Raw genomic sequence first — 19,907 nt, 5'->3', positions numbered from 1 at the left:
TATCTTAGTATAAACTACTTTTATGATATTAACCGTTATGCGAAGTTCAGCGGTCCAGCATTCCACTATGAGAGTCTAAATGACTGAAATTTAGTTTTATACCGTAATTCTAGTAGCTCTATGAGGCCTGTATTCATGGATTTATATATTCCTTTGGTATCTCAAAACGAGACCTGAATATCAAATGCATATGTAATAGAGGTGAATCAATTTTCTTCTGAGGAAAGAGATTTGCCGCAGATGATCTATCGCTATTCATATGAGCATGTTCTGAAATTTTTAGTTTATCGGGATCCTAATAACCGTTTGGGCGAAATATTTCCTCCTGGCTACTTTCCCACATACTCTTCATACATACATATGCATATACAAATATACAATGACTTCGATGCGTCGCGATTGTGTCGGTGTAGTCTTTGTTGCGTGCATACGCTATGCGGGAGGTCAACACGACGCGCTGAGTGTCATTTCATTTGCAAACCAATAACGCGGGCATATTTTTGTAAACCAGGCTGTAGAATGTGGGGATGACCAGCTAAGCGCTGATTGTTTCTTCGCTTTTATTGCGTATGCATTTGTAGCGTGAAATTAGCATAGAAATGGCTGCCAGTTAAATTTGCATTTTGCAAATCCAACTTCCGGCAAATGCCGACTTTATAGACGCGGCATTAAGCAGCCATAAGAATTGCAGATGGAGGACCAAACAAGCAAATAGGCACACGAGCGCACAGAAATGCATATGCATGCCGTTGATTTCTCAGTTGTTGTTGTTTTTTAAGTAGTTGATGTAGTTGTAATGCGTACTCGCATACGCCAATTGGGTCACAAACTCCGCATTCAAGTGGCGAGCGCGAGCGAATGCCAACAAGCAAACGCTAAGATATGCGCGCGCGAACGCGCCGACTTTAATTGCCAAGCGCGAGTTGTGTGTTTGTATGTAAGTAGTAGTAGTGGTATGCAATATGCAACACATGCGACATTTTGGTATTCGCGGCACATGTCAATGCGATGCGGCAGCAATCATTATCAATCGCAAACAACAAGCGGCTGATCAACAGCGCCATCACTTTGGCAGACCGCCGCCGCAGCAAGCGCTGAGGGCGCAAAGCGCGCGCCGTCAACAGTACAACAACGCGGCCACCACGCTTGTGTCCGCTTGTGTCCGCTTGAGCGCGCCGAAGCTGGAGCCCACCTGTGCCGCAGCGCGCCTTTGCATGCAACTTGGGTAGGCATTCGTGAAAATATCGTTATGCTGAGCATGTCACATGGCGCATGTTGCACCATGTTGCAAGTTTGTTGGCAAGCTGCGTTAGAAAATGGTTGCTGCCGGTAATTTTTGTAGCGCACGGGCGATTGAGCGAATGTCTGGCAAATAGTCGCGTTTACTTAATTATGCGACATGTTGTTCGGTTGCCGCAACATACATACATATATCAGCAACAACAATAACAGCAATTGCTGTATTGGTGACTGCAAAAATCCAGCAGCGCTGTTTACATTCGCATAAATGTTGTTGTATTGATTCGCGTTTATTGCTGCCGCTACTGTTGTTGTTGTTGTACGTATATTGTAAATAATTGTCGGCCACAAATGGCAATCATCGAAATCGATTTTCGGTTTGACACGACAATTGACATATGATTTCGATTTGTAGACATTCACCAAGCTCAGCGGCAGCTCAATAACACACACACACACACACAAACATACATACATGTTGACAAACTACAACCGTGCAATACACAAACATAGCAATTACAATGCTTGCAACAATGCAACATATACATATACTTGTGGCAGTCAATATGTATGCATGTTTTGTACAACATCAGATAACAGTAATGACAGCGCGGGCATGTTGACAACAACTACAACAACAGCAACAACTACCACTATCGCGGGTAGTTAGTGCCAACAATTGTGATTGGTTAGTAGTTGCTTTTGTTGCTGGTAATACGATTGCGGTTCGGAGTAAAATAAATGTTTATTGATGACTGATTAAGCGCCGCCACACAGACATAAGTACATAAATACAGCGATTGGTGGCAGATTTTGTGCTACGGAGTACTGAGAGCCATAGAAATTGGGTCAATCAGCCAGTGAGGGTTCTTAGTGTACAGCAACAGGTTGAAATTTGGATTAGTATTCAAATGTTTATTTGTTTTTGAAGGGAATTATCTCTTTATTACTTGAATTACCTTGACTTCAAAGTTTATTTAAAACATTATTAGAATGAATAACTAAATCAAATTAGACATATTTCATGGATATTGGAACCATCATTATATATTTTAAACATAAAGCCCAATAAAGTTTGTAATCTTCAATGTATATCTTATAAAGTGAAGGAATCAGATGGAATTCAAAATTGAGTTATATGGGAAGTTGTCGTAGTTCTGAACCGATTTCATCCATTTTCCACACAGTCGAGTAGTTCCAGAGATATGGTTTTTGGCCACGCCCATTTTCCATTTTGTAAAAAGATCTGAGTGCAGCTCCCATCTGCCATTTGTTATGTAAAATATAGTGTTTCTGACGTTTTTCCTTAGTGAGTTAACGCACTTTTAGTAATTTTCAACCTAACCTTTGTATGGGATGTGGGCGTGAGCCGATTTCTTTCATTTTTGGACTGTATAAGGAAATGGCTAAAAGAAACGACTGCAGAAAGTTTGGTTTATATAGCTTTATTGGTTTGCGAGTTATATACAAAAAACCTATTTGAGGGCGGGGCCACGCCCACTTCCCCAAAAAACTTCCCCTTCATACAAAATTTTATTTCCACAACTTTATTTATGGCTTAGTTATGGCACTTTATGTGTTTTTGGTTTTCGCTATTTTGTGGGCATGGCAACGGTCCTATGGTGCCAAGAAATAAGTTTCAAGTTTCAAGTTCCAAGTTTCATCAAGATATCTTCATTTTTACTCAAGTTACAGCTTGCACAGACGGACGGACGGACGGACAGGCAGACATTCGGATTTTGACTCGCCTCGTCGCTCTTATCACTTTGGCATATATAACCTTATATCTAACTCGTTTAGTTTTGGGTGTTACAAACAACCGTTATGTGAACAAAACTATAATACTCTCTTAGCAACTTTGTTGCGAGAGTATAAAAATCATGGTCTGTAACTTTGTCATGTGCTTTTGCTCGTAATCCTTTAAAATTTCCATATAACAGGCAGGTTTTTCTTAGCTCACCGCAACTTAATATTCTTCAGTATGTCGACATATGTATATCTGCATACTGAAGATTCCATCAATCCCATGGAGTGGACCCATACCAGCAAAAACATCGCCGCAAATCCACCATGCTCCACTACGGTGAAACATAGCGAGAACTACGTAAAACTACTGATTTCTTGCTCATCAAACATACTTTCGTTCATCTAGGTCTATGTGTTAATCGCTCTAAATGATCTTGGTTGCTTCTCTGCTTAAGAAGCCAGATTCTATCAAACGCCGGCCAATTGTTCTATTGGATATTTAGACATTAAATTCGTTCTGAATTTTTCCCCAAATGCCAGTAAAACTCTCTTTTGAGCCTATTCGGGAGATAATTGCTATCCTACGGTCTATTCCTGCTGAACTTTCTGGGACGTTTTTTACGGTACGTGGTTTTGCATATTTTTTAAAACGTGTAAGACTATTTTATTATTATTAGCTGTCTCACTTTATGCACTTTGTACTAAGTAACGCTTCTACTGGACAATATGAACATAAATTCATTTGCACAACTACAAAATTAGGCACACTGAGGAGTAAATAAAGTAATAGACCTAAAGAGCACTGAACATAACTGGACACTTACCTCTACGGTCTCACCTGCAGAAACTTCGTATCAGCAAAATACCAGAACTCCAGTATTCGTTTAAGCCTCGAACTTCATCATTATAAATCTGACCAGGAATTGAATGTAAAATAACCATAAGTTTGAAGACTTCGACTTCAACGATCCCAACTCGAATCACCATATTCCACAAAAAATTTGGGTTAGAGAGTTATGGAAGTTAAACCGTATTTTCAAATCTCACATTACATGTGGGAAAGAAAAAAGTCTCTATATTTAGGTCTTGGTCCAATCCAATCTGATCCAGTTGACAGAATCCGATGAATTTCTAAACTTTCAGATGAAATCTAATTCAACTATGATTTTCTTTTGGCTGTTTCGATAATAATCCACAACCACTGGTCATCCGTAAATTCAAATTCATTACAGTAACGAGGATGAAATCGCGTCGAATAAATAATGAATCATCATAATAACGATTTTTTTGGGGATCTAGACTGACTAACCCTAAAGGAATTGAGCTATTTAAATGTATAACAAAGTTTAATTATTCAATATATTTATTTATTTATTCCAGATTTTCCACAAATATGTGTACAAATGTTTATCACAATAGTAACTACACAAAATACTGATTTAGCAACATTTAGAAATCGAACTAGTTCAGATATACCCTTAAAATCTAGCGATGATGATTGAGAAAGCTTTCAATTGCTATTCATGAAGCGGAATTTCTTTGCACTTAAAAAATATGAATTTTAGATCATCATCAACTGTTTTTTTTTTCACATTATTTGTAGAGTTTTCTTTACCCAAAAACTTTCTATAAGCATAAGTATACTCGATAACTATATTACCATAGTTATAGAACTTACGAATTCGCCTCAAAAATAAAAATATGAAAATAAAAAACTGACAGCTGAAATTCTAAAATTTGTTTACTTTAAATACTACAAAACATTTGCTGTTATAGGCATGAAGGAACCGCAAAACAGCGAAAATGATGAAAATAACTATGATCCTTACCAGCATCGTGTGGTTGAGAATCCAATGAGGTACGCTTTGATTACACCAAAAAAAAAACAAGAACAATTAAAATTGAAAAACGAAATAAATTTCAGTAATCTCGAAGTCTACATCAGCTTACTGAAGGCCTCCATCGGCATTGGCTGCCTGGCCATGCCCAAAGCCTTTCAGGCAGCTGGTTGGCTGAACGGTCTCCTCAGCACCGCCTTGATCGGCTCTATCGTCATATTCGCGCTGCATGTGTTGGTAAATGAGCGCATTTCGTTGTTTATAATAAATTTTGAATTCCGCGAGTTTACAGTTGCATGGCATGTACGAGCTGAGCAAGCGCAAGCGTGTGCCGCAGCTGAACTATCCAGACTCGATGGCGGTCGCCTTGGAATCGGGCCCGAAATACTTGCGGTTCTTAAGCGAAACTGCGCGGTTTGTATGAAGTTTTGTATCAGAAAATGTGTTTGATTTAGTTATGTGAATTTTTGTAATTCTTTGTTGTTTTAAGCTCCACCATCGACTTCATATTGGCCTTCTATCATTTTGGCGTCTGCTGCGCTTACGTCGTCTTCATTGCCGACAATATGAAGGAGTTGTTCGATTTTTATGGTTACGATATCGACTCACGCTTTTATATCTTCGCGTTGACTTTGCCGTTATCAGCGATTTATTTGGTGCGCGATCTGCGGAATCTGGTGCCGTTCAATGCAGTTGCGGACGCCATGATTTGCTTTAGTAATGAGTATATTCTTGGTTATGAAATTGATAGAATTGATACAAAAGTAAAAGTTTTGCAGGTTTCGTCATTGTATTCTACTACATTTTCACGGGTCTGCCTTCGTTGGCTCGGCGAAGTGCCTTTGGCGATTTGAAATCTTATCCTTTATTCTTCGGCACGGTGCTTTTCGCCATCGAATCTGTCGGTGTGGTGAGTTACATAGTTTCCATATTCTCAAAATTTATTTCTAAATAAATTATTAAAATATTGTAGATCATCTCCGTTGAAGCCAAAATGAAATCCCCGCGGGACTATCTAGGTTTATATGGCATTCTAAATATGGGCTTGGGCACTTCCCTAATACTATATGTATTGATAGCATTTTTCGGCTACTGGCGCTATGGTGACAGGGTTAAGGACAGTATTACTTCCAATCTGCCGATGGATGAGTTGTAAGTGTGTTGGGCATCTATTCATAATGATTTATTTTAAGAATCGAAATTTAATTCTTAAGTCAGATCTGAGGTTCCATATGGCAAGTTTTTCTAAAACCTTTTCGCCAAGAAATTTTTGGGAAAGACAAAGCCTTCAATTTTGTTCAGAATTATCTTGAATCCGGTGTCGGTTTTTCAAAATTCAAAATAGTGGATTCAATTTTTAAAATGTGTTCGCAATATTGGGTCGCCATTTTGAATTTTAAGTAACGTCAAATTCATAATCAGCGACCCCAAAAACCCCTGAGCAACGAGTTCCAACTGATCCCGATGAATTTTTCCAAAAAGCGTCCGCCATATTGGATCCGACTTTTTGCATTTTGAAAAACCCACACTGGATTCGTAATCTGTGACCCCGGAAACCCCCGAGTATCGAGTTTCAAGCTTGATGAATTTTAAAAAACATTGTCCGCCATATAGAATGTTGTAGGGTTATGTCAAAACCCTCATCTGATGGGGTTAAATGGACCTCGGATGGGCATTCGGCGTCCCCAAAAACATAAGGTACACATAGTAGGATCCCCGGTTATAATTTTATTTGTGTGGCTATACTATTGATTATACCACTTTAAGCGATTTATACCAGTTGTTTGTTCGATTCACTACTCAACAAGGTTTGAGAAATCGAAGACCGTTCCATCTATATATAATTAATTTCTAACATACCCCTATATCTCCTTCCTATTTCCGCAGCTTACCCCGCTTGGCAAAATTAATGTTCGCGGTGGCCATATTTTTATCGTTTGCTCTACAAGGTTACATAACCATCGAGGTGTGTTGGCGGCGTTACTCGGAATATATGAATTTAAAGGCGTCGCATCCCTTGGAGTATGTCTTACGCATAGCTATTGTGCTCGGCGCAGGTGAGTATTTCTGATTTTAGTTCTTTCAGTGATAAAACAAATATAATTTTCTTTAAAATATTATAGTGCTCGCCGCGGTTATGAGTTCAGAACTGGTTCTCATACTCTCGCTCGTTGGCTCCTTCTCACTCTCTTATCTCGGCTTGATCTTTCCCGGTTTGATGGACTTCTGCTTGCGCTACAGCCAGGGATTTGGACCATATAAGATCTACTTGTGGCAAGATTTAGCTTTGGTTGTTTTTGGTTTTGTTGGTGGCGCTATTGGCACTTGGTTCTCGATCAGAGACCTCTTTGTAAATTACCAATTACAACAATAACGCTGGATTGCACTGTTTGCGTGGCCACTAAGTGAAAAATAATCACAGTCGATAATAATAAATGTTGCAAGTAATGCAAAGTCATTTGTGTTTATTTTTTATTAGGAAAAAAACAAACAAAAAGAGACGCTTGTAAGTAGTACCCCTGCCTCGCGGCGTTCAGAGCGCGCGAGAAATTTATTGACTACATATTGTACCTATCAGTGTATTCGCACCAAGCGCTGAAACGCGTTGTTGTCGGGGTGCGCACCTTGTGGCATGCAACCAACTTCCACACCGCCCCGCCATGTTGTTGTTTGCCCCTTTTGGTGTGTGGTTCGGCCACAACCGGCGCGGCGCGATACCGCACGATATAGTGTGCGAGTATCTCTGGGTGTATCGCTTAGATACTCGTGCAACATGCACGCACTTGTTGGCCGTTTAGATTAAAATGTTTTGCTAACGGATAAGGCGAGATTCTGCGACTAATTAGGCGATAGCTCAATTAAGCTAACAAGGCATTAAATGAACTGAATTTACGTGCGCGCACATTGCTCCAGAATCGACGGAGATAACACAATGCTGTTGATGGTGCGACCGTTGGCAATCGGCTTGTGGCACAAACACATACAGACTTACATTCATTACAGACAAGTGTTCGTTTTCATTGCCCTCAATATGTCGCTTGCTTGAAAGTATGAACGCGTGCGCATGCGCCACTGCCGCGCTACACCCATTGCTGCCGCAGCGCGCACCTCACTTGTTGTGGCATTTAGCCTGCACTTGCCACATGCAGACGAGCTCGGTGCGTCTAAGTGCTGCTACGTCGCCAATTTGGCTTGCCGGCCTTTTAAGGTAGCAGCAATACTTACTCAAGCACATAACATACATACAAATGCGACTGCGCAGCCGCATCGCTGTCAGTACGCCGCGCATGCGCGTTATTTCCAATTTTCAATTTCCGTTCGCTTTGCTTGCGCGCATCAGCGCTTAAGTGAATTAAAATTTTATCTTGATCGATTTGTGTGTAAATTTGTTGGGAAACAACCTTCATTGCGCAGGTCCGCGCGTGTATTTACTCGTATATTTGTTGGTGTATGGGTATGTAGTAATCTATAAGAAGGTGATCTTATCAATTGCTGCCTGTGGATTTGGTATGAGCAGACTGGACATAAATTGAATTGTATTTATATTGTGTGCATATATATTTACAAATATTTGTATTTGTGTGTTGTGTCCATAAACTTCACTTCTCTTTTTTATATTATCAATCAAATGCGTTTACAAGATAACCCTTCATGTTAAATCGATATTTACACAGTTTAATGGTCAACGCGGTCCGAATTAGATAAATCATATAGATGTAATATATCATGCATTACAACAACAACACTCGTATAAGTCGTAAATATATAAAAATTATATGAATCATAATCTCAATGAGGTTTGACAGATTTTTCATTAAAACTTTGGTTTCTAATCTCCAATGCAACAGTCACTTAGATGCGGAAGATGCGGTTTTCTGAAGTCCTTGAAGTCTCTCTCTAAGTAGTATTCTTGAAAAATCGACAAATTCTTATTGAATATATTCTCCTCGACTCACCTATTGTTTTTATATTAGTTAATATACTTATTTGTCTTTATATAATAATAATAATAATAACGGACTTCTTACTGGCTTTCTAATTTTGGCAATGCCCCTCGAGAGCCTAAATACAGTGGAACTTTCATAACTCAAACTTCTATAAGTCGAAGATCTCCACAACTCGAACTCTGCAATTGGCAATAGAAGTCAAATTTCATACAGATTTCCTTACATAAATCGAACTTTTCCACCAGAGCATAATACACAATTTAAAATGGTACTATCAAGGGATAATTTGAACGGAATCCCTATATTCGTATGTAACAAAAAATATGATATTACACTTATATATCTCATAAATCGTGTAACAAAGGCATGAGTGCCAAACAATAGAAAAATATAACAAACAAAATTACAGAATTCATGTTTTAACGTATATAAAACTTTTTGCGAAGTAAATAACTAAATCTGTGGGTGAATCTATATTTTACAGTTTTTTGAAATATTTATGTTTTTCTATAAGTCGAAGTTTTTTTGTGGAATATGGTGATTCGAGTTATAGAAGTTCCACTGTATATTTATAATCGATAGACCCAGAACGATTAGTCTGTTCCCAGTCTGTTCAAATGGGGCGTCCATACTATGATATTAATGGTTCATATTTCTTATATTCGATAATACTTTACCCCCCGAGTGAAAAATAAGGTTTTAATATTCTTCAATTACATTTTGAATTCCAATCAGATCGCTGGAAAAATACGATTTTAAAATAAATCAATCGACCGCAGCGCCATCTAGCGAGTTTAGCTGTAATGAAAATATTCGTTGAAGGCTTGACCGAAATGTGTTCAGTAGTAAAGGTTAATTATGAAAAATAACACTTTCAATTAAAATTTTTAACGACACCCACCTTTGTGCAGTACACTAGGAACTGCACTGTCACTAGAAATATTCTGGTTTTAATCTCGAAACACCACTACTATATATATTATAGACCTAAAATACCCGTATTTTTTCCGCGTTTACCACTTTCTTTTCAACATCCGTCAGCTAATCAAGAAAAATTCGACGTATGACCTTACATTTGTCGGATAAAATATAACAAATTGGAATAGAAACTTAAACAAGACACTTTATCGGAAACTTTGTCTTCATTCTACGGCTTTGAATATTGTGGGTATATTTGTAGTTTGGATACATGATATATCGAAATTCTAAAGTCACACTGATCTGGAATAATTCGATCTCGTGACTAATAAGAAAAAAATAACTTATATAACAGAAACTTCCTAATGAATGTCCTAATTAACTGAATTAAGACTGGAATATCATAACTGACATTTTTGGTTTTGCCTAGCCTATTTGTTATTGTCTTTTATCATTCTCGTCCTATTATACGGGGCAGAAACATGAACGATGTCAACCCGAGATGAGAATGTGCTTGGAACAGTCGAGAGAACTGAGCGAGGAGTACCGAAGAAGAAGGAACCGTTCACTGTATGAGATCGACGACATGGATATAGTTAAGAGTATAAAAATCCAATGAATGAACTGTTTGGACCATGTCGTACGTATTGAAGGCAATGTTCCAGTGAAAATAACTTTCAATTCGGGATCCATGGGTGGACAACGGAAGCAAAGGCGCCCACTTGTCTGCACTTGAGGTGTACAACTGGCGTGACTTCGCAAAGGATAGAGGCAACAAGCGAAGTTTTGTGTTCTCGGCCCAGACCGACCCACGGTTGTAGTGCCAAAGAAGAAAAAGAACACAATTTGTTTTTGTTATAACCTAGGCTATTGACTTAGTGTGATTTTTGTGATCATTGTTGTGGGTATCAGTCTTAAAAATATATACTTTTCTTTTTAATTTAGCAATACTTTAGCGCTTTCAAATGCTTCTTATAAAAATAATCAATGAAAAATACTTCGATCTTGGAATACCCTTTTCAAGATGAACTATAAAATAAACGGGAGAAAAAGCTTAATGCTACAGAGTGTTTTATCATAAGAAAATGTTTGAAGAATGTATAAAGATGACTTTGCAGCAAGACTTGAGTTGAAGATAAGTGCGATCGATAACAGTTGAATAGTGAACTTCAAACTATTTAATGGTCTATTTGGGGTACAAAATAAGTTCGAAATTTCAATTTCGGTCTTATACCTTAATTAAGCAACTACGTCTTTATTTGTAGTGATTCTCTTCAGAAAAACAAGAAATGTAGATTACTTGCAGTGAAGATATGTAGATGTTTTGCTGAGAGATCGCACAGTTTGCTTAACTGTAATATATTGTGAATTATAATTTTCTATAATTTTTGAAAACCTTACATTAATATTAGAAATAATTTATTCTTGAATATTAGGTCGTGACCTTTGACTTAATATTTGTATTTTCGCATACGGACTTAACATAAATCAGTTGTAATACTACTATTTCCAAATTAAAGTTAAGTTTTGTTGATTTTGGACTTATTCAAAAACCTTTAGTGAAAACGCATCTTTTTAATACCCAACTCAAAAGCACTACATTACTTCCCACAATAACGGCCTGTATGTGTGTCCGTATGTCCGTTTTAGTGGTCGGTAAACCTTAAAAGCACATCAATGAATTCCTACTATCAGCCAATATCTGAAATTCTTCAACGTAGGGCCACAGTTGAGCACTGTTCGCCTTGAAGCGACACAGTGACAAGCGGCAGCACTCCAGTCCGACCGGCCAACAAACAGTAGCGACTCCAAAGAGCGAGTGCAATTATAAAAACTGTCGCCAAATGGCGAATACGACCACAACGATCGCAGGCGCAGCAACGAACGAGAGCGCAACGTAACAAAATTTCCAGATGCAATGACAAAAATTGCTGAAATGATGCGCGGGAACGCATGCGCCCACTGACAATAACGTCGGCGGCAGCGAGCAATTGGACAGCCTGGCGTGGCAGCGATGCGGCGCGCTTTGATGTACGCCGCCCGCGCGGTCAACGACTAAACAACAAAGGCGGCGACGGAGCGATTTAGCAAACCGCCAACAATGCGCCACAAAGTGAATAACATCAACAAACTGTGGCAACTAAATGACAATGACGCGAACGACAGACGGACGAACGGACAGACGAACGGACAGACGACAGACAGCGCGACATTTACGAAAGTGAACGGGGGCCCGGCGCATACATGAAGTGCTGTGTGGGGACTCCTTTGACATGGTCGGGGAGGCCAGCGCACCAGCAACAAAAATAAACACAACAACAGCTACTTACCACTACCAATGAATTGCGCGGGTTGCAAAGCAGCAGCAGCAAGTGCATGCCTTCTTGCAATAAAAACAACAACAACAGGAACAACAGTTGAGTTGGCGGGTGGGGCCACAGCTGAAGCATTGTCGCTGCAATGTTGACAATGTTCGGCAATCAAAATATTTCTAGGCGGCTTCCGTTGCAAGCGAAGCTTTTGTTTCGCATCGCTCGCTGGCAACATTGTCATTGGCTTTTAGGCGTTCAGGCCGTCGCTTTTGAAGTTGTTGGCGGTGTAGGTAGCTGAAATTGAAATATGTCATATTGACAGCTCTTTTGAGCGCTTCAAAGGCAAAAACCACGCCGCTGAAGGAGAAGAAGAAATAAATGCCTGCAGGTATTTGGATGGCTTGCGAAGGTTGGCGGATCGCGAAGGCGCAGCTATTAAGTGCAGTTCCAGTAGATAGTTAAAAGCGGTTCACTCCAAAGGAATGACACTTCAAATGGTTATTTCTGGAATTTATGCTGATGGAGAATGTTCGCCAGTTGATGGGAGAGCTGCTCTCAGAATGGAGATACCAGTGGAGGGAAAGGAATCTTTGGTAGACTAGCTATCTGAACATACATATACATGTATAAATATCTAGAGGGAGTCTGTAGTTTAAAATATAATATTAGGTTGTCAAATATCTCCCTTTTTGTCTTTTGAATTTCCCGGCTATGTATAAAGCGCTACAGAGCTCGTATCTGGCAATATTATACATCTTTGAGAGGTCCTAACACAAACTACAAAACGACGCTATTAGTTTGGATATTGCGTTCAACTGTTATAGACGTGAAAACATGGAGTTCACTAACGCCGAAAATCGCGCTATTTTAAAGTTTTCCTTCGTTAAAGGAAAATCCGCTAGAGAAACGTTCCGTGAGATTAATAGTGTTTTGGGGGATGGTACTCTATCACTTCGAACTGCGGAGGAATGGTTTCGACGATTCAGGGCGGTTGAAACGACACCACGGATAAGCCAGCCGGCAGAAGACCTGTGACGACGAATACCGATGAAATCATGGAAAACATCGAGTTAGACCGGTATGTGGCATCTCGTGACATCGCCCAGGAGATGGGAGTTAGTCACCAAACCATTTTAAACCATCTGCAGAAGGCTGGATACACAAAAAAGCTTGATGTTTGGGTGCCGCATGAATTGACGCAAAAAAACCTTCTGGACCGAATCAACGCCTGCGATATGCTGCTGAAACGGAAAAAATTCGACCCATTTTTGAAGCGGATGGTGACTGGCGATGCAAAATAGATCACATACGACAATATCAAGCGAAAACGGTCGTAGTCGAAGCCCGGTGAATGGCCCCAAACAGTGGGCAAGCCGGAATTGACCGGCAGGAAGGTTTTGCTGTGTGTTCGGTGGCATTGGAAGGGAATCATCCTCTATGAGCTGCTCCCATATGGCCAGACAATTAATTCTACCATCTACTGCGAACAACTGAACCGCTTGAAGCAGGCGATCGACCAGAAGCGTCCAGAATTGACCAACAGGAAGGGTTCAGTGTTCCACCACGACAACGCCAGAACATATACTTCGTTGATGACTCGTCAGACGCTACGGGAGCTCGGATTGCAGGTTTTCCACCATATAGCCCGGACAAAGTGCCAAGTAATTACCACCTGTCTATGGCGAACGTCCTTGGTGGTGTAAAGTTGAACTCAAAAGAGGCTTGTGAAAAGTGGCTGTCCGGGTTTTCCGCAAATAAGGAGGAGGCCTTCTGCGAGGGGGATATTATGAAGTTGCCGTCTAGATGGAAACAGATTATCGATCGAAACGGCGCATATTTTAACTAAGTCGGATCACTCAAAACTCGTTCTCTAAGAAAGATCGGCAATTCCCGTGGACATGAGTGTTAATTGTATGGAGTTTAAAATTACTGTACTGAATAATTCCTGTGGTTAGATTTCTCTAGTTTTTCATCTCGATTATTGACTGTGTTTTCTTCAAGGCGATATTATGTTTGTTAAAAAAAAATATATATAAATATATACATAAATAGTTATCCATTGTATGTACGTAAATATATATATTTATTTCTCAAATATATTTCTTATTCTAATCGGGCTTTTGCTTAACCATTCACTTTTTCATCGAAATTTATTTTATGCACTTCTCCGCCATCTGCAGCTCATATAAATATTATCAGTATCTAAACTTCGACTGCAGTCAATTCATCTAACATTTGTACAAATTTCACACGCAAATAACTTTGCCACCACAGCCACAGTAACAACAACCAGAACCAAAAGGCAATAAAGTTTTATGCAACTTTCAACAACGCAACGTCTCAGACGCTGCTGCTTACGACCAGCAAAAGTTTTATTTAATGGCCAACAACGAGGCACTTGGCTGCTTTTCCGCAGAAATCACAGCTCATAAGTTAAGAAGTCTGTTGAAAAGTCACTTCACTGCCATAAATAACGCGAACGACCTCAACGGTGCGGCGGAGTGGTGGTGCGGCAGTGTGGCGGCGCGCATGTGAGCGGGTGACCGCAAATTCGCATACGCATGCGTACAACAACCATATGGCACATGTGGCAACTACTTGGAAGACGGCAACAAGTGTTTGCTGCAGCCTTTCCTTTTGTTCCTTTTCATTTAATTTGCGAACGGACGGACGGACAAACGTTTAATGGCTCGATGATACACCCGCACAATTGACGTTGGAGGTGAATGCGAAAAATGGGAAGAAAAAGAAGAAGAAAGTAACAAATTTTCGGCATTCATACAGCACCTTCCCAGTCACTCAGGTGTGTAAGCGCTTACAAGTACAAGTATGTGTGTCTGTCGGCTGTTGGCTTATTTGTTTGCTGGGTATGTGAAAAGTGGCCAAAACTCGTAAAACTGTTAAATTTATTATGGGAATGTGAACAGGTTTGCTGCGCGAATATCAGCGCGTCCCAGAAGCAGGCCACAAAGTGCGAACTTACTTATAAACATATATATGTACATACTTATAGTCGTTCGTTGTGCGGCAAGCTGTATAATAAAAAGACACGACTCAGTCACAAGGCGAAAATTTGCACAGTCCAACCAGGCGGAACCCACATACGAGATGCGAAATGTGAATTTGTCGAATTCTTTGACTTTTGGCATTGTTCGACATGTGCTTGAAAATTTATATACAGGGTGCTCCTTTTATTTTTGAGATATCTGTATATAATATGGCCCTTCACATTATATTTGGATGTATTATTTTCGAACTCTACGACAGTTAAGTGACGGCATTTATAGCCAAAATGATCTTTTCGCTGTGTATTGCATTGTCCCTTCGAGCGTATCGAGTGGTATATTATTGAATTGGGCCCGAATGTCGGCCTTGAACTCTTCACTGCTACGAAAATTGCTGACATATATGTTCGTTAACATATTTATATCTCTTCATATGAAGACATCGGTAATGAATTCTAGAGATCTGGATTTCCGACATACGGCGCTCAGAGGCCTTTGTGGCAGACCCTGAATAGTTTGACTTGTGATTTGGCCCAACATCTCGTTGGAATCAGTAACTGCCAAGACTAAGTCTATATCCATTGATATTGGCTTGTATGGTATTTATCTCGAAATAATATCAGCATAAGAAATTACACACCCTATATTCTATTCGTTTACCTTGAACTAAGAACATACAAACATCGAGTCAATTGAAACTTCGTTAAATTGTTTGCAAAGTGTGCGTTCAATTTGCTATTTTCTCGTTGAGTGAGTGCGAATGAAGTGCTTTCGAATGGCAATGAAGTACTGTTAGACACACAATATTGATTGGTTATATATCTTATACATATATATCTTATACAGACAACGTACTTCGTGTGTTCTTTTGCATCGTTAAAAGTTTTCCGTAACTTTCAACCAGGTGTTGAAATGGTTTCTTCTTTTGTATCTGCGTGACCTTTGCAAATTAATTCAATCAATGAACAGAACCATGAATATCTGTGGAATCACTTTTTGGATACTATACGATTTTGGAAATCTATTGTAGCTCTCATACTGAATGGTATCTTTGGTATGAACGATGTTTTGTAACATCTGTAAAACTTTTGGACATAATTCTATTCGATATATGGTAAATAGGTGAAGTTAGGCAGCGAGTTCGTCTAGTTTAAGGGAAAAAACGTTTAATATATAAGCATGTTCGTGATTCGATATGTCACGAGGATTTACGTTTGTATTTAGGATAATTGTAATTTTGTATATTAGCTATTTGGAGAAGATCTTACTTTCCATGGCGATCTCAACTGATGTATATATGAAAAAATATCGTTTTCGCCTCTTGAGATTCCATACGATTTTTTAAGATACCTTGAGTTTCAAAACTCTAGTGCCACTCAGGTATATTTAATGCTAAATTTCGAACAAAAGAACTCCAAAACTTCTTTAAGCATCACTTAGGAACCACTATTAATGGTATTCTGAAGTGAGTTATAGGAACAGGGCCTAGCTATATGGTGATAACAACGACTCCCCAGATAATAGTTGAAATGTTAAAAAAATAAATTGAAAGTGCTTATCATAGGGACCTCTGCCTGCTCTCAGCATCCGGTTGACGCAAAAAAAAAAAAATAGAAAAGAATAGAGAATGAAATATGCAACTGAGCTTAATGACTAAAGCAGAGTATAGACACGGACAAATAAAAAGCTTCCAATTATGTCTGTACCATTTCCAATGGAAAGGACAAGTTTTAGGAAACATTTAAGTTTGCTATTTCAAGTTTGATCAAAGCCAAGACGTGTGGTCTTCATAATCACTTTAAAACTGGAGTCTTTATCACTCCAACTGGTAATTCTGATATACCAAATTTACTATATTGCTATTAAGCGGTTATACCAGTGTGACATTTTAAAAATTAGATTTTTTTAAATTTTTTGCTTATTCGATAACTAATACTCTCAAAAATATCCTGGGATATTTCGTGTCTTGAACAGTTTGTGAATAGCAGCGTTCTAAAGAGCGACCTCTCACAGATATAAGCCGCTATAGTAGAAACTATAAACGCGTTTTTCTCGAAACGACATTTTTCAAAATTGCTGGCATCATAACTCAACGAGAAATTGACCGATCGACTTTATATACAATGTCCTAGGATTTGTTAAAAATTCTCAATATGGCATTAAAAAACGAACATTTTTTTACTTAAAAAAACTACATTTTTTTCAGAACTATGCCATTTTGCCAACAGGTGTTACTTTGGACTGAGTAGGCAATTGAACAGCAAAGTCCTCTCTCGACGAACCAAAATAAACTCTACAAGTCGCTTATCATTCCCGTCCTGCTTTATGGTGCAGAAGCTTGGACGATGTCAGCATCAGATGAGACGACACTAGGAGTTTTCGAGAGGAAAATTTTGCGCAAGATTTATGGTCCTCAGAACATTGGGAACGGCGAATACCGCAGACGATGTAACGATGAGCTGTACGAGTTATACGACTACATTGAAATAGTTCAGCGAATAAAAAGACAGCGGCTACGCTGGCTAGGTCATGTTGTCCGAATGGACGAAAACGCTCCAGCTCTGAAAGTGTTCGTTCATTGTATAGGACATACCTTCAACTTGAATAACCTTTTGAAACTTTTTTGTTTCAGCTACTCATTCGCTACTTTTTTTTCCGCACCTACCAAGACAGCACACAACTCCGTTTATTTTTCAATATTGTTGTAAAAAAATCTTAAAATATGGTTGAAAGAATAGCTTATTATGTCCAAAAAATTTCAAAACATTCGATCGAGGCCTTTCTTTAAAAATTTACGAAAATCGCCTAATTTTTCATGAGTTAAACTGCTATTGCCCCTTAAAGGATTTGATCGAAACGTTGTCCGCTTCGAACAGCTTTACGCTTGCTTCAAGATTTAAATTAATATTTGTATCTCAAATAACTGAATTTCGAAAATTTCTTTTGGGCTCCCTTTCTTCGGAAAAGGTTTAAGTATATGAAGATTTAAGTATAAGAGATGTTCAAAACCTCTTGTCAAACATACAAATTATATTTGAAAAGGTCGAAAGAAAAGTTTTTGTTTTTTGACAAAGTTAATGCTCATATATGTATGTACTTTTGAATTCACTACATTAAAATCCGTAATAAGCAACAATTTAATACACAATGACGCAAAGTATGGTACAATTGAAGCTTCCTTTGGACCATCATTCACGAAGTGCACCCGTCTGTATGTTGGCTGGCAGTTTGTGGGTCGAATGACAACCACAAAACAGCATGTAGCAATTTGCTTTGCGTTGTTGCAGTTGCAAACATGTCAAGATGAATACAAACACAACAACAATGGCAACCACATTATCAGTAATACCAAGCCATCGGAGAACGGAGAAAATACCAGCAACGAAGGCCGTACTGCCCGCACATAACAGCGCGCGTGTCACGAGGCAACATGTTGCCGCCGCCATAGGTAAATTGTCAGCGCATTTGAGTTTTTCTTTTGCTTAAATCTTAAAAATCAATTGCCGCATGTGACATAAAGCAACGCGCCGCACTACAGTAAATGCTATGCCGATGCGTTGGTGGTCGTGTCGCTCGTTGAGCAGCGGCGCGCCGACCTTGAGACGAGCCATCAGTGAGCGCCGCTAGTGGGCATTTACTTTATAGCGCATGCGGCAGTGCTGGCATAAAACAAGGCGATGCGATACTTGTGGACGCGGGCGTACACACACAAACACAGACATACACATACGACGCCACCGGCATTTAAAGTTGCGACTTGTATGCTGTTGACGTGCAACATGGTTTTGTGGGCGCGCAACATGATCGCCATGAGTCTGAGCGTTACAACTGATTACAGGGAGAGCGTATGGGAAGACGGTTTTAGCGGAGTGTGACAGGGCGCGCATGCAGTTTCATTGATGCCACGACGCATGTTGTTTGTGTGACAGTAAGTAGTAGGCGAGATTTTTCTTGCAACGCGCATTGTTGGCTGCGTATATAAAGTGGGTGCGCGCTGCTGCGGACTCTCTATATTGAATAAAAATACATACAAATATTTGAGAGACTCATTTTTTTATATATGCAATATATTTTTCTAACGTGCCCTGTTCGCTGGTTGTCCGCGTTCGCGATGCTTTATCACATATCAATGTCAATATGCAAATTATACACACACCAACAACACCAGCGCATTAACTGAATTCAATGCGCCTGCGCGCTGATGGAAACATGAGCATTTGCGCAGTGTTGTTGTCATTTTGTGGTTGTGCGCACGCGCGTCACTACAGATTACAAGGCAAATAAATTGCTTGCTCGGCTGCCGCGCGCATCGCACAACGCTCCTTCCGCTTGTGTGGCACGCTACGCAGAGTGCTGAAACAAGCGGCGAAATGTGATATTTCACACGATTTATGGTTACAACATTGTAAACAACGCGCACAACAACAATAACAAGAACAACTATTGCGGGCAATTATATTCAGGTACCTCCTCAGCTAACGCTCACTATATAACAAGAACAGCAGCAGCGTTTGCCTTAATATATGCACGTGCTGTTGTTGTTGTTTTTATTGTCGCGTCTACCCGAACAGCAGCTGTGTCCATTAATATTACTAGAGCCACTGCTGCCACTACTCGGCGTGTTGACTGTCATCAAGTCGCTTTTGCGGCGAGTTCTGGGATTGACGGCCGCGCGCGCTGCCTTCGCGTTGTCGCTGATCACAATATTTAGCGGTGACATCAGCCAGCTCCCACAGGTGTCAGCCACCGATGCTGCTGTTGCTGCTGCGGCAATGGTCCAAACAGTGCCTCCATTTTTGTGCTATTTCCGCTCAGCGGCGGTTGTCTTGCGTCGGTCGCTTGGGCAGACAGCTGACCACAATTGGTGTAGCCACTATTTGAGCGTGGTCTCTTCGGATGTGT

General features: G+C 39.8%; 1 protein-coding gene across 2 annotated transcripts; it reads left to right on the top strand.

The window, feature by feature from the left end:
• The first annotated feature begins 4,663 nt into the window (after positions 1-4,663).
• Positions 4,664-7,271, top strand: LOC105221166 (proton-coupled amino acid transporter-like protein CG1139). Of its 2 annotated transcripts, XM_011197920.3 has the most exons (9): positions 4,664-4,843; positions 4,910-5,060; positions 5,116-5,237; positions 5,314-5,540; positions 5,603-5,733; positions 5,797-5,842; positions 5,903-5,975; positions 6,711-6,880; positions 6,947-7,271. In XM_011197920.3, the coding sequence occupies exons 1-9, from the start codon at positions 4,764-4,766 to the stop codon at positions 7,195-7,197; spliced, it is 1,251 nt and encodes a 416-aa protein (XP_011196222.1). In that variant the 5' UTR covers positions 4,664-4,763; the 3' UTR covers positions 7,198-7,271. The 2 variants fall into 2 exon arrangements, with proteins under 2 accessions (XP_011196222.1, XP_028901991.1); XM_029046158.2 differs by having other exon boundaries at positions 4,665-4,843; positions 5,797-5,975.
• Positions 7,272-19,907: the final 12,636 nt, after the last annotated feature.

The sequence above is a fragment of the Zeugodacus cucurbitae genome, chromosome 4 (genome assembly GCF_028554725.1).
Source record: "Zeugodacus cucurbitae isolate PBARC_wt_2022May chromosome 4, idZeuCucr1.2, whole genome shotgun sequence".
NCBI lineage: Eukaryota > Metazoa > Arthropoda > Insecta > Diptera > Tephritidae > Zeugodacus > Zeugodacus cucurbitae.
This window is presented reverse-complemented; position numbering and strand designations above follow the sequence as displayed.

Excerpts from the sequence above, each read along its gene's own strand:
- LOC105221166 (XM_029046158.2), top strand. The coding sequence starts at position 4,764 with ATGAAGGAACCGCAAAACAGCGAAAATGATGAAAATAACTATGATCCT. Across the intron at positions 5,061-5,115 it reads TATTCGCGCTGCATGTGTTG|TTGCATGGCATGTACGAGCT; the intron begins GTAAATGAGCGC and ends GCGAGTTTACAG. Across the intron at positions 5,541-5,602 it reads GGACGCCATGATTTGCTTTA|GTTTCGTCATTGTATTCTAC; the intron begins GTAATGAGTATA and ends AAAGTTTTGCAG.